This window comes from Xylona heveae (assembly GCF_001619985.1).
Source record: "Xylona heveae TC161 unplaced genomic scaffold L228scaffold_2, whole genome shotgun sequence".
In the NCBI taxonomy this organism is placed as follows: domain Eukaryota; kingdom Fungi; phylum Ascomycota; class Xylonomycetes; order Xylonales; family Xylonaceae; genus Xylona; species Xylona heveae.
In genome coordinates, this window is record NW_017264194.1 from 888,871 (window position 1) to 912,556 (window position 23,686).

Here is a 23,686-nt window from a genome sequence, read left to right on the forward strand (position 1 = left end):
TTCGAAACCCTCTACCTCAACTTCACCATCAAACTATATCCTCTTCACTCTTGCGCCCTTTTAACTTCTCAGACCCTTCTTATTTTTGGGCTGTTTCCATACAGGATAGGATAAAACCTTCCGTTGTCATCTCTTCTTCAGCATCTAAACAATCTAAGACTAGACTGAGTTTAGTCAATCTTCTCTCTCGCGCCCACACTCGATCACTTCTCCTTAAACCCCAGACGACTTCTCCCCCATTCGCGACGACTCTTCTTTTACCTTTTAAAACTTTATCGAATTAGCATCCGTTGCTACCTTAAAATCTATTCTTCTCCATTTTACTGGTAGTGCGACTGTTTGTTGCACCAGGACGCAATGTAAGTGAGCTCTGCTTCGACTTTTTTTTCGCTCGCATTATCCCAATTGCACTAGAGAAACGTGCGCTTTGCGCATCCATGACTAATTCATAATGGACAATAGCCTTCACCTTTTAATTCACTTACGAACACTTACAACTCTCTATTAAAACGGCGAGCCGACAGCTTCTTCAGCATCCGATAGCTTGCCTTAATCCTCGTTTTTCATTTCTACTCACCTGAATCCGAACTATCCGATTTATTCTACCTCGCGACATACTTCGCAATGGCAACAGAACAGCACACTCTCCCTGTTAACGGCAACTATGCCCCCCAGGGCCAACCATACGGCTCGGAGTACCACGCTCAAGCTGCCGGTCCGGCTTCTGGTTCTTTCGCCCCCCAGGGTGCTAGCGGTCCTTCTACCACCGACAGCGCCGCCTCTGGCTCCAACGGCAGCGCCTCTGCTACCGGCGCCATCCCCAAGGATGAAGTCGGCTGGTATTTTGTTGAGCAGTACTACACTACTTTGAGCCGGAGCCCGGAGAAGCTTCACGTAAGTTTTTTTAATGCCACATTTGGGGGGACCCCATACGAGACTCTTCACGCGAAATATCGCTAATAATTTGCTAGCTCTTTTACTCCAAGCGCTCTCAATTTGTCTCTGGTCAGGAGGCCGAGAAAGTGGCTGTCTGCGTTGGTCAGAAGGTAGGGATTACATCCGTGGATCCTGCTTCAGTTGAAGTTGTCGCTAAGCAAACACCTCAGGCTATCAACGAGCGCATCAAGGAGCTTGACATCCAGGACTGCAAAGTCCGTGTCTCCAACGTCGATTCGCAGGCCTCTTTCCAGAACATCGTGGTCCAGGTTATTGGTGAAATGTCCAACAAGTCCCAGCCTCACCGCAAGTTTGTCCAGACCTTTGTGCTGGCTGAGCAGCCCAACGGTTATTTCGTGCTCAATGATATTTTCCGCTACATCAACGACGAGGAGGAAGAACTTGAGACGGAAGAGGCTCCTGTAGACAACGCCGTTCAGACCGAGGCCGTGCAACAAGCAGCTCCCACTGAGCCTGAGCACAGGACTCTCAGCAACTCTCCCGACCCCAAGGTCCGCGAGCAGGATGCTGCTATTATCGACAAGGAGCTTGAGGAGGAGGTCGCCAAGGAGCCTGAGCCTGCTCCCACGGCCTCTGCCACCAATGGCGCAGAGGTTGCTCCTGCAACTGAGGACGCCACTGGTGCCCCTGCCGCCACCAAGGAGGCTAAAGATGCTCTCACTCCTGATGCTGCCGATTCTGCCGCCGCCGCCGAGTCCGCCCAGCCTGAGAAGCCAAAGGACCCTGAGCCTACCCCCACCGCTGCTTCGCCCAAGGCTGCCCCTGCCCAGGCTGCCCCGGCTCCTGCTCCTGCTGCAGCTCCCGCTGCCCCCAAGCCTACTGCCCCCAAGACTTGGGCCAACCTCGTTGCTGCCCACAAGGTTGCCACTCCCGTAACCCCAGTGCCCGCTGCTTCTACCTCGCCTGGCCCAGCTCAACCCCGCGCTGCTCCTGCTCCTGCCCCAGCTGCGGCTCCGGCTCCTGCGCCTGCTCAGGCTCAGGCTCAGGCTCAGCCCACTGCTCCTAGAGATGCCTCTCCTGCCTCTGGCCAAGCTAGCCCCGGTGCCGGCTGGCAAACTGCAGGCAATGACAACAAGAGACATTCGCGCCCCCAGCCCACCGCCGGAGCTGGCGAGAAGGAAAATGTCATGGCCTACGTCAAGGGCGTCACCGACAAGGTCGAGGAGGCTGCTCTGAAGAGCACTCTTGAGAAGTTTGGCGAGCTGGCTTACTTTGATATCAGCCGCCAGAGGGTAAGGAAGAGATGCTTTCTAAACGTCAAGTGAATTGATGCTAACATAGACCTAGAACTGTGCCTTCGTTGAGTTCGCTACTCCTGCTGGCTTCAACGCCGCTGTCTCTGCCAATCCTCACACTGTAGGCGGCGAGCAGATCCTTGTCGAAGAGCGCCGTATTCGTGCCGGCTATGGTGGATACGGCCCCGGTCGTGGCGGTCTTAACCGCGGCCGTGGAGGATCTGACGGACGTCCCCAGGGCCGCGGAGGCTTCCCTCGCGATGGCGGCCGTGGCGGCTATGCTCCCCGCGGCAGGGGTGGCAATGTCGCCCCCAAGGCGCGCGGTGGCAGCCAGGCTGCTTAAATACTCACTTGCTGTCTCTCCTTAGCGATTTCCACCGTCCCCTCGGATCCAAAGCGGGCAGGGTACTACCGCTCGATCTCTTTATTCTAGCGAAGACCTTGGTTAGTCATGAGACCTTGCCATGGTCATCTTCGTTTCGACCTTCCGCCAATTCTTATGTAACTTTATCGGTTTCTCGTCCATTTGCGATGTCTATCAGCGAATCTTCAGGAAAAGTCGAATTTTCTTTATTACGATTGTATTCCAATTTACGAGGAAACAATGCTCACGTTGGCATATGCATTTTCTTTCCCTTTCACTTCTTGTTTGAAATATTCTGTGGCATTTTCACTTATTTATTATTTTCTGCATAGCGTTTCGTCTTTGTGGTGTCAAGGGTCTTCGGCAAATGAGCTATACTTTTTCTCCTTTGCGGGCCTTTCGAGCCTTTGCTTGAACTTACTGAGCTGGTGCGGTTATGTGAGCATGGTTGCAGACGGCCTATTGCGTTGCGAGCAGATGAGTGTATTGCTTCAATGAGCCGTGTTAGAGCTTTGGATTAGCTGGGTAACGGTCAAATTCCTATTTTTTGTGTATTTGATACAGCGAGCTTGACACAAAAATGTACATGTACAATAGAAGCCGCTTGCGAATCTTTAAATATTGACCTTGGAAATAATTGCTTGTGTATGCCTATGTAGTAAAGCTTTTGATCATTTGTCAGGGCCTACTATCAATGCTTTTGTCATGGAAGTCGTCGAGATTTTGACCTCGAGCCAAACCCGATATAGTGGTTGCTCACGTGCTTTTGACTTGACAGCTTACACAGAAGTTTCTTCCGAGTAGCTACCTTACATATTTCCAGTGCGCGCAGAAAGTCCTGCAAGCTTCCATTTCCTTGTTGGCCCTGCAAATGTTATTGATTCTTGCAACTGAAATGTGCCCAACTTGTTCGTCAGTCCACACAACAAGTCACCGTACTCTCCTCAGAGACAAATTTAAGCTTGTTGTGCGGCGGTGGCTGGCCTGAAGATACGTACTACCCTGAGGGTGGCTTTCTAGTATCGCGGCGCCGGTGCGCAGCTGCCCAGGGCAGCCCCAAGCGGTCTTTCTGTCCCTCGGTCCCACTCTCTTGCTCGCTCGCGCAAAGTGGCGGGCATCGCTCGTCACGAACCGAAGGGGCGGGCAACGCGGACTAACTGGCAGCCTGGCGAGGTGGGGGTGAGGGGTACCACTTGGTACACCTTGTACGGCCTCCGGACCCATGCTCGGCAGTAGTGGAGGTATTATCTACCTGACGTACCGATACTGATTACTTGGAGCTTACTGCAGGTGAAGTGGGCATTATTATGAGCGGTATCTGGGAAGGCAAAGTATCTGGGAGTTGGGAGCTGGGAGCCCAGCAGCCTGGGACACACCACATTCATCCCATCCCGTCCTATCCACTCCTTGTGGAACTTTATCACCTGAGCGTGCGGGCGTCAGGACCAGAAAGCTTAAACGCACAGAGGCAACAAAGATATTCTACAGTCCTTTACATCCTTTTTTACTCTCTGTACAATTATAAGGCTTCTTTATTGTGTCGTTACTCCTAAGGAATATAGTTCTGGGGATATACTGGCCCTGCAGTGATCTAGGATAATAGTCCGAGGACACAGTGGACATCAACAACCTAGGATACTATATAGTCGATCTCAAGGAATCAAGATGAGGCCGAGTGCGGGCGGCGGCGACGCCCTCACAGAACGATCATCAAAATCGAGCTTCGCTGACCCGCAAGTCACGCTGTCAGTACCTGGGCCCGGCCCTGGTCACGGTGCTCCGACGACCTTCTTCCTTGCTAGGGAGGAAGATATGATGCAGCGCTCCTCGACAACGTCCAGAAGCAACGGCGGCAGCAACAGCGTATATGGTGTTCAGAGCCTAGAAGATGCTATTGAGGCTGCGGTGATAGATGACAGTCAGTCGTTTTCTGGGGTTGACGATGATGACGCAGGAGTCAATATGAATAATGGTAGTGGTGGGGTTGGTCCTGCGGGTGGATCTCCGCAACAGTCGTCCAAAATTACGGACAACGGTTCTCCGTTTCTAACGACGGAAATTCTGAGTGATGCAGTGACTACAACTTCTTTGGACGCATCGTGTGCTTCGCCTTCCCGATTAGTATCCCATCGACTGTCGCATACTTCTTTGTCTCGGCCGCTCACGCCGCTCTTTCTTCATTCGCCCGCTCTGGGCTCGTCTCTCCCAAGCAGCCCAAAGTCTATCTCTTCCAAATCGTATCGCCATTCAGACGAAGAATCGGTCCTCGACGACGCAGTGAGCCAAGCAATGTCGAGTGGTGAAGACGAGGGCGATTCGCCGAACGAGTCCTCGATGCAAAGCAGTGCGCCACAACTCATCATGCCCAGTATTCAAATGCCTAGTCGGCGACCTTTTACTGAAAGAGGTAGGAATATGGGGCGCTTGAAGGTATTGATTGCTGGTGATTCAGGTGGGTCTCCGTCCAAATGATTATTGAGGGAACTTGTGCTGTCATTGGGATACTGACTGATTTTCAGGAACTGGCAAATCGTCCTTAATTAAATCTATTGTTCAAACATGTGAAGATATCGTGCACGTTGACCCGCTCAGTCCAAGTTTACCGACTCTACCACGAAAGTCTAGCACAAAGAGTAATGATGCGGCCAAACGCAATAGCACAAAGGAAGTCGAGGAGGTATATGCTAGTACGAAGGCATATCCATCTTGGTGGTCAGATTTGGAGGAGAGTAGGATACTACGGAGAAGGAAAGGCTCAGGCGATGTCGTTCTCGAAAGGAACCTTTGTTTTGTCGACACGCCTGGCTACAGTAATGGCACGGCTTTTCTGGACAACGTCGACTCTGTAATCCAATATGTTGAATCCCAGTTGTTTCGAACCGCTTCGATGATTAATCTCAGCGATGGCGATATCCTTGGCCTTCTCAGTGGATCCGGTGGAGCACAGGTTGACGTTGTCTTCTATCTCATTCAAAATGGTAAGACCTCTGCACGGCCAACCAAAAAGCCGTAATATTCCGGTTACTCATATATATTTGCCTATAGGTCTAAAATCCGTAGATATCGAGTATCTCCGCCGACTCTCCCCTCTAACCAACGTAATACCACTTATTTCCAAAGCGGATATCTCTACACATGAAAACATACTCAACCTCAAAAAATCGATACTTGCAGGACTCCAGGCCGCTGATATCCGCCCGTTCCTCTTCGGACGATCTTTGGACGATGTAATGCAATGCCCTGGCGCTTTTGCGCCTTACGCTGTGTCTTCCGCTACCTCCAATGATGCAGACAATATGGATGCAAGTGTGCTTATGAGTCCAGACTATATGCCACCGTTGGTGGAGACGGAGCTCAGAGCCCTGGTTGCACGAACTTTCGACAACATACCTTGGCTGCGTCATGCTGCGGCTAAGAAATTCGTTCAGTGGCGGCATCATGCTTTGGCCAGCTCTATGCTTTCTCAAAGCCTAACTACGTCCGTCCAGAAGAGCTCTTCCAAGCCTACGTCTCCCAATGCCTCGCAAGCATCTTCAATTCTTGTTGCCTCCTCTGCGACAACGCCATCTCAGGTTCTTGTCACCCATGGCCGTGGCGCTTCCTCTTACGCCTTGGCAAGAGTCGCCGATCACAAACAACGAGAGGAGCATCTAGCACAGCTCAGCCTGGCAAAATGGGCCAATGATTTGCAGCGGAGTCTGCAGAATGAGAGGGAGAGATTCGAAGCGTTAGCCAGAGGAGAGAGAGCTGTGTGGCTCACACAAAGGCTAGGTGAATGTGTGATTGATGGCACGCTTCTTCCTGCTTCACTCGAGCACAGTGTTGCATTAGTGAAGCAAACCGCCCACCGAGGCCCTAAGTCTTCCACGGGCAAAGAGAGAAGCGGTGCCATGGTGAATCCTCATGACCCTCTTGGATTGCTCCAATGGAATGAGGATTTCAAGAGGCGCAGCTGGTTGGCCCTTCAGGTACTAGGCAGCTGCGGAGTGATTGGGGGTCTTATTGTTTGGCTCGGAAGGAACTGGTTCATGAATGGAGGATCTTTGGTCAACTTGAACAGGTCATGGTGGATGGCCAACGATAACGTCCGATGGTAACGCCAGGATCATGTCGGCATTGCGGGCGTCGAGGGGCAACTTTTCTGTTTTTTTGTTTTGGGTCTTCCCACTCTGCTTTTAGGCGCATTGGGAGCACTCTGCCCCGTCATAGGGAAGACGTTCGGTTTCGCATTCGTGCTTTTATGAAAGCACTTAATGGCGCGCAAATTTCTGACAAGATGTGGTTGACGTGGTGCTGCAATTCGGTGATTCGAAGCTTCTCTGATATTCATTTCCCTTATAGGTTATTGATCGACATTCATACCTTTCCCCTTCCCACTCTATTCTCTCCATTGCCTCGTTTGCCGGTTTCTGTGCTAACTTAGATGCAAGAATTGCTTTGATGTACATAACCACAATTATTTATTAAGCATTGAGCTGTTTTCTGTGACAAGGCTGAGCTGTCTTCTAAACCATTCTCGCGCATTCAAGAAAAAGCGTGGGGTTTGTTTAGTGTTGTTGCCTGGGAGAAGGCGAGAGAAAGATGCGGTGGAGATATGATACGACCTAGACCCGTAGATTTTGCCCGATAACTCGGTTAGTTATCCAAATGGAGCTATTGGCGCCTTTGACCTGGGGATGCTTCTCGGCTAGAATAGAATGGCATCCAATCGAAACTGCTCCTAGAGTCTGAGCCGCCGGCTGGTAGAATCCTGAAGAAGCGAATAGCAAAGATATAAAACCTCCGTCTAGTTCGCTTTGGTTATTTTCTTTCAACTCTCCATCTCTCCACAAACTTTCTCCATCTTCACGTCCCTTTTGACGACCTTGCCTTTCGTTCTCATATCTTGTTTTCTTTACTCTTTAGATCACCTCTCATAATGTGAGTTTTCCCTCGTATGAATTGGTTCTGGTGAGATGCAGGCAGCCTATAAGCCCGAGCGTATGCTCGAGAAAAGCTTGACTTTCAAGTCATCTTGCTTTCGCTGCTCTGAATCGAACCATAGTCCTTACTTCGCGATTTCAAGGCTAAATGCTGACTGAGAGTTAAATAGAATTTTTCTTCTTTAGTTTTACCGCAAAAATGGCTGAGACTTTTGAGTTCCAGGCTGAGATCTCTCAGCTTCTTTCCCTCATCATCAACACTGTCTACTCCAACAAGGAGATCTTCCTTAGAGAACTCATTTCCAACGCCTCCGACGCCTTGGACAAGATCCGCTATGAGGCTCTTTCTGACCCCAGCAAGCTCGACTCCGGCAAGGACCTGAGAATCGATGTTATTCCCGACCCGGTCAACAAGACTCTTACCATCCGGGATACCGGTATTGGTATGACCAAGGCTGTAAGTTGAATGCTTTAATGCTTGTTCCATTGAAAAAATGCTAATCGCAAGTAGGACCTTGTCAACAACCTCGGTACCATTGCCCGCTCTGGTACCAAGCAGTTCATGGAGGCCCTTAGCGCTGGTGCCGACATTTCCATGATTGGTCAGTTCGGTGTCGGTTTCTACTCCGCCTACCTTGTTGCCGACCGCGTCACCGTTGTCTCCAAGAACAATGACGACGAGCAGTACGTCTGGGAGTCCAGCGCCGGTGGTACCTTCAAGATCACCCAGGACACTGAGGGCGAGCAGATCGGCCGTGGTACCAAGATCATTCTTCACCTCAAGGATGAGCAGACTGAGTACCTTCAGGAAGCCAAGATCAAGGAGGTTGTCAAGAAGCACTCCGAGTTCATCTCCTACCCCATCTACCTCCACGTCTTGAAGGAGACCGAGAAGGAGGTCCCTGATGAGGAAGCCGAGGAGACCACCGAGGGCGACGAGAAGAAGCCTAAGGTTGAGGAGGTCGACGAGGATGAGGAGAAGAAGGAGAAGAAGACCAAGACGGTCAAGGAGTCCAAGATCGAGGAAGAGGAGCTTAACAAGACTAAGCCCATCTGGACTCGCAACCCTCAGGACATCGGCCAGGAAGAGTACGCTTCCTTCTACAAGTCCCTCTCCAACGACTGGGAGGACCACCTTGCTGTGAAGCACTTCTCCGTCGAGGGTCAGCTTGAGTTCCGTGCTATCCTCTTCGTCCCCAAGCGCGCTCCCTTCGACCTCTTCGAGACCAAGAAGACCAAGAACAACATCAAGCTCTACGTCCGCCGTGTCTTCATTACCGATGATGCTACTGACCTCATTCCTGAGTGGCTCGGTTTCATCAAGGGTGTTGTCGACTCTGAGGATCTTCCTTTGAACCTTTCTCGTGAGACTCTTCAGCAGAACAAGATCATGAAGGTCATCAAGAAGAACATTGTCAAGAAGACTCTTGAGCTCTTCGGCGAGATCGCCGAGGACCGTGAGCAGTTCGACAAGTTCTACTCTGCCTTCAGCAAGAACATCAAGCTCGGTATCCACGAGGACTCCCAGAACCGCCATGCTCTTGCCAAGCTCCTCCGCTACAACTCCACCAAGTCTGGTGATGAGATCACTTCTTTCGCCGACTACGTCACCCGCATGCCCGAGCACCAGAAGCAGATCTACTACATCACTGGCGAGTCTCTCAAGGCTGTCCAGAAGTCTCCCTTCCTTGACTCTCTCAAGGAGAAGAACTTCGAGGTTCTCTTCCTTGTTGACCCTATTGACGAGTACGCCATGACTCAGCTCAAGGAGTTCGACGGCAAGAAGCTCGTCGACATCACCAAGGACTTCGAGCTTGAAGAGTCTGAGGAAGAGAAGAAGGAGCGTGAGGCTCTCGAGAAGGAGTACGAGGATCTTGCCAAGAGCCTCAAGAACGTCCTTGGCGACAAGGTCGAGAAGGTTGTCGTCAGCCACAAGCTTCTCGGTGCCCCTTGCGCCATCCGTACTGGCCAGTTCGGCTGGTCTGCCAACATGGAGCGTATCATGAAGGCTCAGGCTCTCCGTGACACCTCCATGAGCTCGTACATGTCTTCCAAGAAGACCTTCGAGATCTCCCCCAAGTCTCCCATCATTCAGGAGCTCCGCAAGAAGGTTGAGGCTGACGGTGAGAATGACCGCACTGTCAAGTCCATCACCCAGCTTCTCTACGAGACTTCTCTCCTTGTCTCTGGTTTCACCATTGACGAGCCCGCCAGCTTCGCCGACCGCATTCACAAGCTCGTCTCTCTCGGTCTCAACATTGACGAGACTGCCGAGCCTACCGAGGAGAAGGCTGAGGAGGCTGCTCCGGCTGAGGCGGCTGGTGAGAGCACCATGGAGGAGGTTGACTAAATGCATTTCTAAAATTCCTGGGAGTTATATTTCGGCGGAACGAGACAAGCTCTTCTGAGATTCCCTTTCGTCTTTGTTAATGCATAGGTCTCTTCGGGTTAATGTGTCTACGAGCTTTTTTCCTTTCTAATTTTCCTTTGTTTAATATCTCAGCGGCATATGCTAGGTAACCTGGATTTGTTGAATCTACGGGCTTGCGTTTATTTCAAGAGACGTTCTGTTATACTACTAAACTATTTGCACGAGCGCTCTCAGATAGTTTGCAACTACGAATACCAAAAGCAGACTTTCATCCTTCACTTCAATTCTTCAAATACTAAAGTGTGATTGTGACTGCAAGGTGATGATTTTCTTATAGAATTTGTGAGCTTTCCGACAAAAACAGGTAATTTGCAGTAGGCTGGTTGGTCTATTGTTACCTTCTCAAGTCTGTATATTCTGAATAAATGATAAAAGATGAAGGTGTAGCTAGAGTAGGATTAGTGGCAGATTTTCAATGGCTACAACCACGGCATCTCCACTGCGAGAAGTCAGAGGGATACTCTATGCTTCTGCTCAAGTGCGAAAAGATGCGTTTGAAATATACGGAACTGTTGGTGTATGAATTGTAGAATGTACAGAAATTCTAGAACCTGAACTGTCGACTTCGACGAAGACTACAGACCCGCACCAACCAATTGTCGATTGTTGATACGTAACTAATTTGCAATGAATGGAAAAGAGACGAGGAAGGCCCAGCTCGTGGCTGCACGCATCCACTCTTGGATGGTTGCAAGTCCTACGGTTGCAGTAAATTTATTTCTCGCTTCGCCGCAGAGACTTCGATGGATTGGGTGGAAACACCAGTAATAGAGCCAGGTTGAGCGCATTCTGTCGATGATCCAACAAGCTACCGAATGGTGTCATTTTAGTCGCCTCTACCCCGACCGAAGGAAAACTGACTTCCCTGCAGACTCTGCAAAGCAAAATTGCGAATCTTAGCGAATGATGGCGACCTTAAAATTCTTCAATTCAGAAGCATGCTGCATTCTGACATCACTTTTTTGGAAGTTTTTCAAGTCTTACAAGTGATACATCGGATACGCTGACAGTTCCGCACAACAACAATATATACACAAGCCATGCTCTGAAGTTATACTACGTCAAAAAGTATAGCTCGAAATTTCATCTCCGTGCCTGCAGATTGGTCTGGGCAATGGGGACTTTTAAAGGAATAGAAGACGCTCCTTCGACCGAGTTACCGCCACAGCATGGAGTTGAGGACAACGGCGCAGGTCGGGGAGAGGTCATTGACCCCGTGAGCGGGGTCAAGAGAGGCCTCCATACTCGGCATCTCAGTATGATGGCATTGGCTGGCATCATTGGGCCGGGGCTGCTGATAGGATCTGGCGGAGCATTGTCCAGTGGCGGGCCAGCGTCGCTGATCATTGGATTTGGAGTAATTGGCATCATTGCATTCAGTATCATGCAGTCACTCGGTGAACTCACGACTCTGTACCCCAGCGGCGGCGCCTTCATCAAGCTTGCCGATCGCATGGTGGACAAGGCCTTTGGCGTGGCTGTCGGGTGGAATTACTTTATCATTTGGATTGCGGTGCTTGCAAACGAGTACAACACGCTTTCCAGCATCTTCGTCTTCTGGAGCGACAAGGTGCCTCTCTGGGGATACTTTTTGATCTTCTGGTTCGTCTTCCTTGGCTTTCAACTCCTCGGTGTCCAGGCCTTTGGCGAAGCAGAATTTTGGCTCGCATTGCTCAAGCTCGCCGGCCTGACGGCCTACTTCATCTTCGCCATCGTCTATGCAGCGGGCGGTCTCAAGGGTCAACAACATGCCCTTGGTTTCCAATACTGGCATAATCCAGGCGCCTTTGCTGGCCACGGTTTCAGGGGAGTAGCTACCGTCTTTGTCTTCTGCTCCACCTTCTACGCTGGCTGCGAGTCCGTCGCTATTGCGGCTACTGAGACGAGAAACCCCAAGGTTGCTGTTCCTCGTGCGACCCGTCAAGTATTCTGGCGCATCATCTTCGTCTACATGGGCTCAGCGTTTTTCTTCGGTCTCACTTGCCCGGCGAATGCCCCTGGCTTGGTGGGCGGCGCGAGTCGTGCTCTGAAAAGTCCCATGACTATCGCTATTCAAAATGCCGGATGGGAAGGTGGCGTCAATCTCATCAACGCTTTCATCCTCGCGACCTGTCTCTCTGCAACGAACAGCTCCATCTATATCGGCTCTCGCACAATCCTGTTCATGGCGCAAGACGGCAAAGCCCCACGTTTCCTCGGCCGAACGGATGCACGCGGTGTGCCCGTGTATGCCATCATCTTCACCAATCTTTTTGGTGCACTGTCCATGATGAACGTCAGCACCGGCGCCAGCAAGGCATACGGCTACATTATCAGTCTTAGCGGCGTGTCGACCTTTCTCGTTTGGGGCTCAATATCGTTCATCCACATCCGCTTCCGCAGAGCTTGGGCCAAGCAAGGCCGCAATGTTCAGGATTTGCCGTTCATATCGATGGGATATCCGGTGATTGCGTACTTTGGCCTTGCAGCAAATATATTCCTCGCTCTGGTTCAGGGCTGGACGACGCTCAGTCCCTTTGATGCTGGCAATTTTGTCGATGCGTACATTCTGCTCCCTCTTTTCCCCATTATTTATTTTGCGTACAAATTCTTCTTCCGCACAAGGTTTCAGCGTCTGTTGGAGATCGATTTGGATACAGGCCGCCGCAAGGATGTCGACCTCTCTGAAAGCGATGAGGGCGGTGATTCGGCGCAAGGCGGTGATTTTGAGTCGCTTGGCGGTAAACACAAAGTACCGTTTTGGAAACGATTTTTGCAAAATTTTTAAGTATCTATATATGTACCTAGATATCAAGTAGATTTGAGCGCAGGTGCAGTAGTTGATAATACCCTATGAGCCTTTGTATGATATTGAATTTTCATGGCACTTAATTTACCTACTGTTTTTGTGAAAATGATTCGCTGAATAGTTTATTAGAAGCACCAGAGTTAAGCCATGACGTTTTGCGCTAGATGGCATCCTATCAAGTACATATACTATTCCGAGGACTGAATCTCTCCTCGTCTTTCTATTATGTTTTGAGGTGAGATGAAGGGGTGGTTATTCATTACAGTCAGGATATGTGGAGGATAAATGGTGAAATATTTATGCTGGTATTTTAGAAATATTCTTGGAATTATCTCGTTCAATAATCACCACAAAAAATTTGTAATATATCAGAGATCTAATACTTGCACCCAAATTATTTCCCTTGGAATACATGATATAAAAATTGAAAATACCACATGAGAGAGACAGCAGATAACCAAACGTCCAAAATTCATTAGGGCTGTTGCTGAAACAGCAAAAAGGTTAGTGCTGGGAAATACACCACCACCGGACATACCAGACTGTAGCCGTTCCCCACATATTTCGGGGATCCGAGGGGTCTCGGACGCCACGATGGAGACAAGCAGCTTAATGGGAATAAGCTTTTAAGCCGCCGATCGTACCTGCTTGCAGATCATCGTTGATATGAAGCAGAATCAAATATATTTGTTCGTTTTTACGGGGAGCCGAAACGGGGGAAGAGGAGGGGCATTGCTGAAATAAAAATACCAGCGTTGATAGAGGCAATCAATAGGAGAGTCGACATTTCCCCCGGTTCACAAAGTGTTTCAATTGCCTCTGTTTTTCATCAAATGTCATGATGGAGATGAACATTTCAAAAGATGGATTTTAAAGTGTTTTGGGGTTGCATTGCGAAAGCGTGGCAGTTGGCGGCCGAACGGTGTTGCGTGAGTGGTCGGCAGAGTGCGGGCCAGGGGCCTGTCGCCCACTTTGGTTGGTGCTAGCGCGTCTTCGTAAGCGAGGGTAGCCCGCCCGTCTGGGAAACACAGCCAAAGGTGCTTCGACAGCCCCAAACTTCATTCACGCTTCCCACCCTCCGAGTCAATACAATCGCCTCATTCTTTGATAAATTTATTATACCATCTTTTCCGACGGACCAGCTACTCGAGTGCCGTATGTCTCGACAACAATAATTCACTCTTGCGGCCCCAAAGCAACGTTTCCTGTGCCTCGAACACCGGACCGATAAGCGCGATTCAAAGTGCTCTTTCAACAAAGAGTATTTTCAAAGAAAACGTGGAAGTCGCCGACCTATTCTATACACAGAACGAGTCCGAGAAAATTCATTAGCTGCAGGGTCACGAGCTTCTTGTTTGCACTGTTAATCAATAACTGAAGCGCTAAGAGCTTAGGCTGCAGTCTTTGTCCCGGTTTCACGTCTCATGGACTCGTCATAATGCCGAACCGTTCGAAGCGTAATTTAGATGACTTTGACCCGAACAAGTCCGACTCGGATGACTTGAATTATGATGAGGCGGAAGCGCGACCTGCGCGGAAGAGACCAAAGAAGAGCCAGTCGAAGAAGTCATCTAAGAAAAGGAGACATGCAGGCTATGGCGGAGGCAGTTCTGACGATATTACGGACGATGACGACATGAGCGAGGGATCCTTTGAAGATTTCGATGACGAGGAGGAAGAGCCTGAGCGCGATCCAATAACTGGGCGACCAAGACGCCAAGCCACAAAACAACGGCCAAAGTACGAGGAGAGCGACGATGAGGCGGAGGAAGACTTCATCGAAAGCTCTGAAGAGGAGAAACATCCCTCCAAAACACCATCAAAGTCCAAATCGAAATCGAAAGGATCATCTCTTCTGGTGAAGCTTGCTCTTCCCAAGGGTGGAGCTACGCCGTATCGAAATACTAGGGCTCGGAGCGGCAGTAGAGGGCTTGGCAGAGGAGCGACTCCTGACTTTCAAGCTACTCCTGGCACTCGGCGAAGTAGTCGTATAGCACATGATGACAGTGAAACATTTGTGGCTTTGTCGACTTCGGGTCACCATGCCGATATCATCCGTCCAGGATCGCAGAGTCTTAGCCCTGAAGGCCCTTCTAAGAGACCGGTCCGCGGGGGTAAAGGTCTAAAAGGGCCAGTTCCAAGTGTGATTCAGGAAGAGGAGGACGAGGGCTCGTTTCCGAATGAACATCGCTCGTCGCAGTTCGATCAAGCTGTTCAGGATTCATCAGACGTCGAAATGCAAGCTAAAGACGAGGCCGAAGCGGCTTCAACCTACGAAGGCCAGGACATCGAGAATAAGGACGATTTGAATGTGGACTTGGATGAAAATCGGGCCAACGAAGAGGCTTCTGGTGCAACCGCGCATGATGAAAACGATGACGACGACGACGATGAAGACGACGACGAGCCCATATTTAGTCGCTCGCGCGCAAGCAGGGCAGGGAGGGACACAGTGCCGGAGCTTCAGCAAGCTCAGCCAGATGCCAACGCTAGTGACGGTGACGAATCACCACTCAAAAGCAGGCGGGCTACAAGAAGCTCACAAAACCAGCGTAAGCCTGCGGTCGAGGAGAGCAGCGATTTCGAACCAAATCCCGAAGAAGAAGAGGGTGACGAAGATGTTTCAGGCTCAGAAGGATCTTCACGGCGAAAAGGGCGTCAAAGAAATGAAGAGGAAGATGACCGCAGCGCTGGGCGTAGATCACACCGCCTCAAGGATAAGTCAAGATCCTCCACAAGAAACAGACGTGGCTCAGATTCCGAAGCGAATAGCGACGGAGTTGATGCTGCTGAGGAGGCTGAGGAGCTGGCGGAGGAATTGGAGGAACTGAGAAGCGGACGGAAGCGCCCAGCTCGAACTGAAATCATTTACGAAAAGCCTACGCGTCGAGCCAGAAAGACTGTCGATTACAGAATTATGAGACCGGACTTGGCGTTTCCAACTGAAGAGACCGAACCAGCGGCAGAATCAACACCTACACGTCGTGGCAGGGGAGGAGGCGGTGGTGGCTGGCAGCGCAGTCTCTTCTCGACCTACGGACCGTTTGGTGGTGCTGGTGGACCTCCTCCGCTGTTTGGTGGCCCACACAATTCTACAGCCACCGGAGGCGTAGATTCTGATAGTAGCGACGATGAGGGTATGCAGCGCCCCCGAGGCGCCGGCGCGTCTGTGGGCGGAGCTGGCATGCTTCCTTCGATGTTCGGAGATGCCGCACAAGGTCTCTCTGGAACACCCGTAAATCTCGGGAAGGTCAAGGACAAGCAGACACTGGCTGATGCTGATCCACTGGGCGTGGACCAAAATGTAAACTTTGGGAGTGTCGGGGGCTTGGATGAGCACATCAATCAGCTTAAAGAGATGGTATCACTTCCCCTCCTTTACCCCGAGATTTTCACTCGCTTCCACGTTACCCCTCCGCGTGGAGTCCTGTTCCATGGACCCCCCGGTACTGGTAAGACACTGCTTGCCCGTGCCTTGGCATCCAGCGTCAGCTCTCAAGGACGAAAAGTCACCTTTTACATGAGAAAGGGAGCAGATGCTCTAAGTAAATGGGTGGGAGAAGCGGAGCGGCAACTCAGACTGCTTTTTGAAGAGGCTCGTAGAACGCAGCCGAGTATTATATTCTTCGACGAGATTGATGGTAGGTCATCTTTCGTGGCTCTGAAACATCCTGTATACTAATACCTCTGGCCAGGTCTCGCTCCTGTCAGGTCAAGCAAGCAAGAGCAGATTCATGCGTCCATCGTGTCTACCTTATTAGCTCTGATGGATGGCATGGATGGGCGGGGCCAAGTCATCGTCATTGGTGCGACCAATAGACCCGACTCCATCGACCCTGCCTTGCGTCGTCCCGGCCGATTTGATCGCGAATTTTACTTCCCACTTCCCGGAACCGAAGGGCGCCGAAAGATCATCGACATTCACACCAAAGGGTGGAATCCTCCACTGGAAAGCTCATTCAAGGACCAGCTTGCTGAGGTCACGAAAGGGTATGGAGGTGCTGATCTTCGCGCGCTCTGTACCGAAGCCGCTCTCAATGCAGTTCAGAGAAGATATCCTCAGATTTACAGCTCCAACGAGAAGCTGGTCATTGATCCTGCTTCTATCAATGTGACGGCCAGAGATTTTATGATTTCCGTCAAAAAGATTGTCCCATCCTCTGAGAGGTCTACGTCTTCAGGTGCCTCGCCATTGCCAAAGATTATCGAGCCGCTCCTGCGCCAACCCCTTGCAGAGATCAAGGCCATTCTAGCAGATATTCTCCCTCCAAAGAAGCGGCTCACAGCGTTAGAGGAAGCCCACTACGAGGACGCTCAAGACGATGGTGGCTTCTTCCGCGAAAAGATGCTGCAAGGTATGCTGAGACCCGAAAGTCGTGTCGTGTCTAGGATAAACTAATTCAGTGACAGAATTCGAACGATCGCGGGTTTTCCGACCACGACTGCTCCTCCGAGGACAGCCAGGCATGGGTCAACAATATCTTGCTGCAGCTCTATTGAATCACTTTGAAGGTCTTCACGTGCAGTCTTTTGATCTATCCGTCCTGCTGAGCGACTCTACAAGGGTAGGCGAAACTCGTAGACACTAAACGGACTCTCAGTTTGCTAATTGGACACAGTCACCTGAAGCCGCTGTTGTGCAGCTTTTCGCGGAAGTTCGCCGACACAAGCCAAGTGTGATCTACATTCCAAATGTCAATACGTGGTACCAGACGTTGACCGGTTCTACCATTTCTACTTTCCTTGGCATGCTCCGAAGTCTTTCGCCCTCTGAACCAGTTCTAGTACTGGGTGTTCTCGAAAACGATGGTGACGAACCTGCTGACTCCGCCATCGTTCGTGATTTGTTTGGCTTTTCAAGAAAGGGCAGATACGAACTCGGAAGGCCTCAACATGTATGCCCCGTCGTAGATGGTCACAAAATCTTAAATGGCTAACATTCACTGCAGCCCTGGCGACACGAGTTCTTCTCCAATCTCATCAACTACATCCAAATGGCGCCAAAGGATTTCCCTGATCCTGTGAACCGGAAGAAGCGGAAGTTGGAGACTTTGCCGATAGCGCCACCGCCTCCACCCATCAAGCCTCAAATATCCAAGGAAGAATTGAAAGCCCAGAGAAGGAAAGATAGACAAACACTGAATCTGCTCAAGCTGCGAATCCAGCCTGTTATGGATCAAATCAGATTGAAATATAAACGATTCAGGACGGGTATCGTTGATGATTCACAAATCAAATATCTGTTTGAAGACGAGAACCCGGAAATAATCACGTCTGATCTTCCGCAGGAGCAACGCCAACAACATTTGCTCTTCAGACCCTATGAGAAGGGCCAAGATGAAAATGGTGTTCCTGGGCTTTTGGAAGTTGCTTCCAACAAGTTCTTTTACAATTTGGAAATCGTCACGATCGAGAAGCGGCTCTCTAATGGCTTCTACAAGCGACCAAGAGATTTTCTTGCAGATATTAAAAGACTTGCCAAAGACGCACGGAATAGCGGAGATCAAGACCGAACGCTCAAAGCTAATGAGATGCTTGCGAATGTCGAAGTGGACATTGGCTTAATTGAGACCTCTGACCCTGCTTTTGTTGCAGAGTGCGAACAAGTTTATGCACGAGAGAAGGAACGGGAAAAGCAAAAAGCCGAAAAGGCTCAGAAGGCGGCCGCTGCTGAAGAAAACCCGTTCTTCCCGAGAAAACGTCTTGATGAGCAAGGTTCCTCGTCTGAACAACAGTCGTCCGGGCCCGTCGTACTGGGAGAACCTATACCTGGAACATCTAATCTAAACCCGACGACGCCCTCACGGCCTCCTTTTAAAACTACTTCAACTTCGTTGTCAAATGGGTATCTAGAAGGTGATTCTAGCCATGATTCAACCACCCGCTACGGTCAGAGCAACGGTTCCTCTGGTGCCACTCATGGCGATGGAGATACGCATATGACCGACAGTGAAGAGGGACAACGTACAGGACCACATACCCAGCAAACCGATTCCAATCGATCAACGCAATATTCGCAGCCTTCTTATTCGGGCCATGACCAGCAGGCACAGGCACACTCATCGCAGAAACCAGCAATTCCCAATTGGTTACAGCCTAGTGGCCAGAGTACTCAGAATACTCCCAGGTCGCAGAAATCTGCACTGACGATGATGCCGCCGGGTTCTCAAATCGATGACTTTGTGAATGATGCTTCAACCACACCATCTGAGAAGAAGACATCTGACCATTCCAATCGTTCCTCTGGTCCTTTTTTCAACACACAAAGCTCTAATGGCCTGTACGTTCACGTGCAAAGAGGCGATGGCCCTGACTTTACTGCTTTACCTGACAGAACGTCTGGAGATTCTCAATTGCCCGATACCCAAGGTATGCATTAACAACTCCCCCGGTAATACACAAGATATTTGCTGATGTTTTTTGGAAATAAGAAATGGCATTTTCACAGACGAGCATTCCCAGCAGCCAACAGTCGCAACCTCGGTCACAGCAGGGCTCTCAGCCACCAGTGCCCCCCTTCAATGCGCCACATCGTCACGCCGCTTCCGGAAGCATTTCATCTATACTGAATCAGTCGGATCAGCGAGGGCAGCTCATCCTAGACGACGAGTACATTCGTGAGCTACATGATCAATTAACCGAACGCACGAGCGGATGTTCAGTCGAGCAACTGGAGCAGATCAATACGGCGCTCATGGACTGCATCTGGCGCGAACGGGGCGAATGGAATCGAACTAAGGTCGGAAGGGAAGTATCCCAAGTGTTTGAGGAGGTAATGAGAGATATCCTGGAGATGCAGGAGGTATTGCCGGAAAGCTTGCCTTTGGAGTGAAGAAAAGCGGCTCAAGTTCTCTTTCTGTTTTTTTTTTTCCCATTTTCAATTTTCAATTTTTCTTTTCGCTTTTCTCTCTATGCTATTCAGTTTAGCATGAGCATCACATTTGCGTTGCATGGCACAATGTATATTTCATTAGATTGATCCCGCTGTCGAAAAAGTATCAGGACGAAGAGGTGGAGAAGTGGGCAAGATGGTAGAGATCGGTGTGGCATATCAGAATCCTGGTATATTCTTCTTTTCTTTCCTTTCCTTTTATTCTTTTCCATTGCCTTTTCCTTTTCTCACATCCGTTTCATCTTATGGTTTTTCTCTTTCTACATAAGGAATCTGGCTTTTCTTTCATTATCTTTCTTACTTTAAACAGCGGTTTGAGAACATTTTCTATGGGAATAACGGCAGGCGAATCGAATCATTCAATGGACAGTAACCCCGATATTTTGATAAAGCAAATAGCAATTCAGTTTCAATATCTAGAGCCAGGAACCTTGTCTACTATGTTGCCTTTGCTCTTTTCTCTTCTCTCCTAGTTCATTTGTATTGTGGGAAATAAATACAAATGGTAGACTAAATTTCCTTCCATGAAGAAAGCCGTTCAGTCTGCACGTGACAAATACTGGTTTCTTGCATTTCTCACGGTTTGCTTTTCCCTTTCCCACCCTCTCTCCCCCCCAGCCTCTCCGACTATTGCATATCTCAGCCTGTATTCCCTTCCATCGTGTTCAAGATAAGTGGGGAGAAACAATGACGCATCTGGAGCAGGAGAATTATTTGGGCAGCTTTTCTAAGCTAAATTCCCAAGTCTCGCTCTACAAGTCCGCCGACAGGTCCGCTCGAAAGAACGATAGAGTTAGCGCTTCTCGTTCCGCCTCTACGGCATATTACGAAACCCCAACGTTGGTGGTTCTCTGCACCTGGCTCTTCGCTGCCTCGAAGCACATTGTCAAGTATGCTCAACTTTATCAAACACGTCTGTCACATGCCGAAATTCTCTTGGTCCGTCCCGTACCGGGCGATATGATCTGGACTAGCGACACGACTCAACTCCGAAACCTCGAGCCCGCTGTTTCGGTTATCCAGCACTTTCTAGAGTGTATACCTGGACCTACTGCAACAAGAACAACAACAACAACAACAATACCACGGACTATTGCTACTACTACTTTTACTACTTCTATTCCTAGCCCAACTAATACCAAGAATAGACAAGACGTCCAATACGGACAACAAAAACAGGGACAATACGGACAATACGGACAGCAAAAACAGGGACAACAAAAAGAAGGACAAATAAATCAAGGACAATACGGACAAGGACAACAAAACCAACAAAACAACTATGAGCTGGTCATGCACGCATTCTCCAACGCCGGCGGCCATGCTGCCGTGCAGCTAGCAGAAGCATTTTCCAAGCAGCAAGGTTATGCTCTGCCAATGACAGCGTTAATACTAGATAGCTGTCCAGGTCATGCGTCAGCGTTTCTTTCAGCAAATGCGCTCATTTCGGCATTGCCAAAGAAGAAGAACAAGAAGAAGATAGATGTGGTTGTGAAAATCCTGGGAACTTTGCTCATATATGTGATTGTGGGCGTGGTTGCTGCTTTGGACGCGCTCCAGGTGTCTGAAAATGTCATTTCGAAAACTCGTCGCGTGTTGAATGCGCCGGAAAGTGGGTTTGTGGTGGGATGCAATCCTAATCCAAAATATCTGAATCCAGTTCCGGTTCCAGTTTCCCGGGTGTATTTGTATTCAAAGGCAGACACGATGGTGCCGTGGAGAGATGTGTTGATGCATGCCGAGGAGGCAAGGGACGTGCTTGCTCGATTTCATGGGGAGGGAGGTGGAGGTCAAGGTTTAGGTCAAGGTCAAGATCAAAGTGGTCAGAACGTTGGAGATGATTCTTCTGCAGCGTTCAGAAGGGATATATGGTGAGTACGGTCGAGTTTGAGCAATCTGGACATGTGGGACATTTGACTTTGGGCAGTGAAAGATATTGGGACGCTGTGAGCCATGTACTTTTGAATGCTTTGCCTCCTTCTTCTTCTTCTTCTTCTTCTTCATCATCATCATCAGGGGGCATACATAACGTTGAGCATCATTTCGATACCTAGAGTGATTGTTACTCTTCAACATCTATGCATTGGTTAAGCGCAATTGATATTTTTAAAGTTGCTCCGGAGTTAGGTTAATTGATATTCTCTTTGTAATTTTGCAATAATCACCAAATCAACAACCGGACCTGTACTTGTTGTACTACGTAACTTATACTAGCTATCGGCAGACAACAAGGGTGAATCATGTGACCATGTACAATGACAGTGGAGATCAACTAGCTGCATAATGAATGTGTCAAGTGCTTGTCCGGCTGACGAAGCCTTTTGGGTAACGAGTTATCGATGACACAATATGGCATAGGTGGTCGGTACAAGGGGTACTTCAGTAGTCCCCCCAATCGTGTACCGGAGTACTGCTGGACTTCCATGCTCCGTAAGGACGGGAAGAGGATAAGCGGAGAACATTACTCGATGAGGAAAAGTTCTAGAATTTCTTCCCCACCCGCTACTTCAGTGGATGATAAACCCACCAGGGGCCTGCTGACAACGCTGAATGGGTGGGTTTCACTCACTCATTCACTTCCGTTGGGTGGAGAATCCAGATTATGTCCTTGTTGTCCTGCAATCATATCATCGCTCTTGTATACTCTGTACAACTTGTAAGAATACAGTTCAAGGTCCTCGGTCCCTTGCACATGTAACATGTAGGTAGGTTGCCGCCTTGGTCGTTGGCCGCTAAACCAAATCGATGTGAAAAGCGTGATACGTGATACAAGGCAAATTTACCGTAAATGTGAAAGCAAATAAGACCTAGGTAAGTTGAGGTAGAGAAATTGTGAAGAAAATAAGACCTAAGTGAAGATAGGGAAAAGCTAAAAGGGGGATTTTCTGCTTTTGCTTGGTTTGTGTGGGAAATATTCGGAGATTACTGCACCTGTTTAGCTTTACGGAGTACATTTTAACCTGCAGATAGAAAAAGGGTTTGTTGGTTTGTGGGATGAACTCCGTCGCTCCTCTGGGAGCTTTGATAGCTATCAGCTGCCGGTATCTTCTCCGGAGTACTCTCCTCCGACCTAGAGAGTTTAGTGTTAGGTTTCGGTGCTTGTAAGGCAGCAGTAGCATCATGCTTTTTTAGTGGCCAATGACCCATTTTATCTACGAAAAAGTGACTACTGAGTATACGTACAGAGTACGTGTCGTACCTATAATTCCTGTCACTACGGCAGGGTATCTTTGACTCAGACTCATTGGCGTCCCTCTACGCAGTCTTTATCAACTTCCTGTTACTTGCTTTTCTTTTATTGTAGTGATTGTGAAACAAGACTGATAATTAAGCGGACGGGAAGAAAAAGAAAATGTGTGTGCTCATTGCGCATGAGAAGAGATGGAAGACTACTGGCTGGGGACAATTATTGCCAATCACCGTCACCATCCTTCTTTTGGGACGAGAGTTCCCGATCGAAGCAGCTTCCCCCCTACCTACCAGGCTACCTAGTCCCGGGTAGGTGCTGCTGCCGAAGTCGCTTGGAGGTAAAGTCAGTGCGAGTGTGCGAGGGTACGAGGGAAGAGGGAGGAGGGAAGAGGGGAGGGAGAAGAGGGAAGGGAGGAGAGAGAGAGGGAATGCAACGCCCTCTCTTACCTTGTACTGTAATCGACCAGAATCCGCCTAGAACCCAAAGACGCTTCGACCTGCATCTGCCACTATCGTAGTTACCTACCTACGTTAGAGTGACTCCATCCATCACAAGAGAGAGAGAGAGTTACTCGTAGCGTGGGTGATGTGCCTGCCTAAATCTACTTACATTACCTAAAGTATACACTCTCTTCCTCTGTACTCCGTACGCACAGTTAGTTAGTACTCTTTACCCATAAACCGGCTGTAGACACACGCCCCCCCCCCCCCCAACTCCCGTACCCCGTCCCGGAACAATCCATCTCTCTCCTCCGAGGGCTCCTTCCCACCCCAAAGACGCAAAGGGAAAGCGCAGAGAGAGAGAGACAGAGAGAGAGAGAGAGGGAGAAGAGGCGACGACACAGACACATTGTGTGTGTGCAGCTGTGAAAAAGAGCCATTCTCATCGCTTATCAACAACGACACTG

General features: G+C 49.6%; 5 protein-coding genes across 5 annotated transcripts; all 5 read left to right on the plus strand.

Moving 5' to 3' along the window:
• Positions 1-506: 506 nt before the first annotated feature.
• Positions 507-2,666, plus strand: L228DRAFT_62167 (hypothetical protein). The gene is made up of 4 exons (XM_018336774.1): positions 507-894; positions 972-1,046; positions 1,107-2,189; positions 2,245-2,666. Exons 1-4 carry the CDS (start codon positions 625-627, stop codon positions 2,533-2,535), a joined length of 1,719 nt encoding a protein of 572 aa, XP_018190665.1. The 5' UTR covers positions 507-624; the 3' UTR covers positions 2,536-2,666.
• Positions 2,667-4,518: 1,852 nt separating this feature from the next.
• Positions 4,519-9,828, plus strand: L228DRAFT_207703 (HSP90-domain-containing protein; the record flags this gene model as incomplete). Its single annotated transcript, XM_018329732.1, has 6 exons — positions 4,519-5,008; positions 5,076-5,534; positions 5,602-6,649; positions 6,736-6,967; positions 7,687-7,935; positions 7,990-9,828. 6 exons carry the CDS (start codon positions 4,519-4,521, stop codon positions 9,826-9,828), a joined length of 4,317 nt encoding a protein of 1,438 aa, XP_018190666.1.
• Positions 9,829-11,023: 1,195 nt separating this feature from the next.
• On the plus strand, positions 11,024-12,676 carry L228DRAFT_207871 (hypothetical protein; the record flags this gene model as incomplete). Its single annotated transcript, XM_018329739.1, has 1 exon — positions 11,024-12,676. One exon carries the CDS (start codon positions 11,024-11,026, stop codon positions 12,674-12,676), a length of 1,653 nt encoding a protein of 550 aa, XP_018190667.1.
• A 1,086-nt stretch (positions 12,677-13,762) lies between these two features.
• On the plus strand, positions 13,763-20,017 carry L228DRAFT_243906 (AAA-domain-containing protein). Its single transcript, XM_018331800.1, has 6 exons — positions 13,763-16,338; positions 16,393-17,052; positions 17,108-17,262; positions 17,317-17,592; positions 17,647-19,066; positions 19,129-20,017. The coding sequence occupies exons 1-6, from the start codon at positions 14,136-14,138 to the stop codon at positions 19,527-19,529; spliced, it is 5,115 nt and encodes a 1,704-aa protein (XP_018190668.1). The 5' UTR covers positions 13,763-14,135; the 3' UTR covers positions 19,530-20,017.
• A 152-nt stretch (positions 20,018-20,169) lies between these two features.
• Positions 20,170-21,837, plus strand: L228DRAFT_62276 (hypothetical protein). The gene has a single exon (XM_018336775.1). The coding sequence runs from the start codon at positions 20,277-20,279 to the stop codon at positions 21,462-21,464; it is 1,188 nt and encodes a 395-aa protein (XP_018190669.1). The 5' UTR covers positions 20,170-20,276; the 3' UTR covers positions 21,465-21,837.
• Positions 21,838-23,686: the final 1,849 nt, after the last annotated feature.

Coding starts and splice junctions, on each gene's coding strand:
- L228DRAFT_62167 (XM_018336774.1), top strand. CDS start 625: ATGGCAACAGAACAGCACACTCTCCCTGTTAACGGCAACTATGCCCCC. Junction 895..971: donor GGAGCCCGGAGAAGCTTCAC/GTAAGTTTTTTT, acceptor ATAATTTGCTAG/CTCTTTTACTCCAAGCGCTC. Junction 1,047..1,106: donor CTGTCTGCGTTGGTCAGAAG/GTAGGGATTACA, acceptor CAAACACCTCAG/GCTATCAACGAGCGCATCAA.
- L228DRAFT_243906 (XM_018331800.1), top strand. CDS start 14,136: ATGCCGAACCGTTCGAAGCGTAATTTAGATGACTTTGACCCGAACAAG. Junction 17,053..17,107: donor CCGCGAAAAGATGCTGCAAG/GTATGCTGAGAC, acceptor ATTCAGTGACAG/AATTCGAACGATCGCGGGTT. Junction 17,593..17,646: donor AACTCGGAAGGCCTCAACAT/GTATGCCCCGTC, acceptor CATTCACTGCAG/CCCTGGCGACACGAGTTCTT.
- L228DRAFT_62276 (XM_018336775.1), top strand. CDS start 20,277: ATGACGCATCTGGAGCAGGAGAATTATTTGGGCAGCTTTTCTAAGCTA.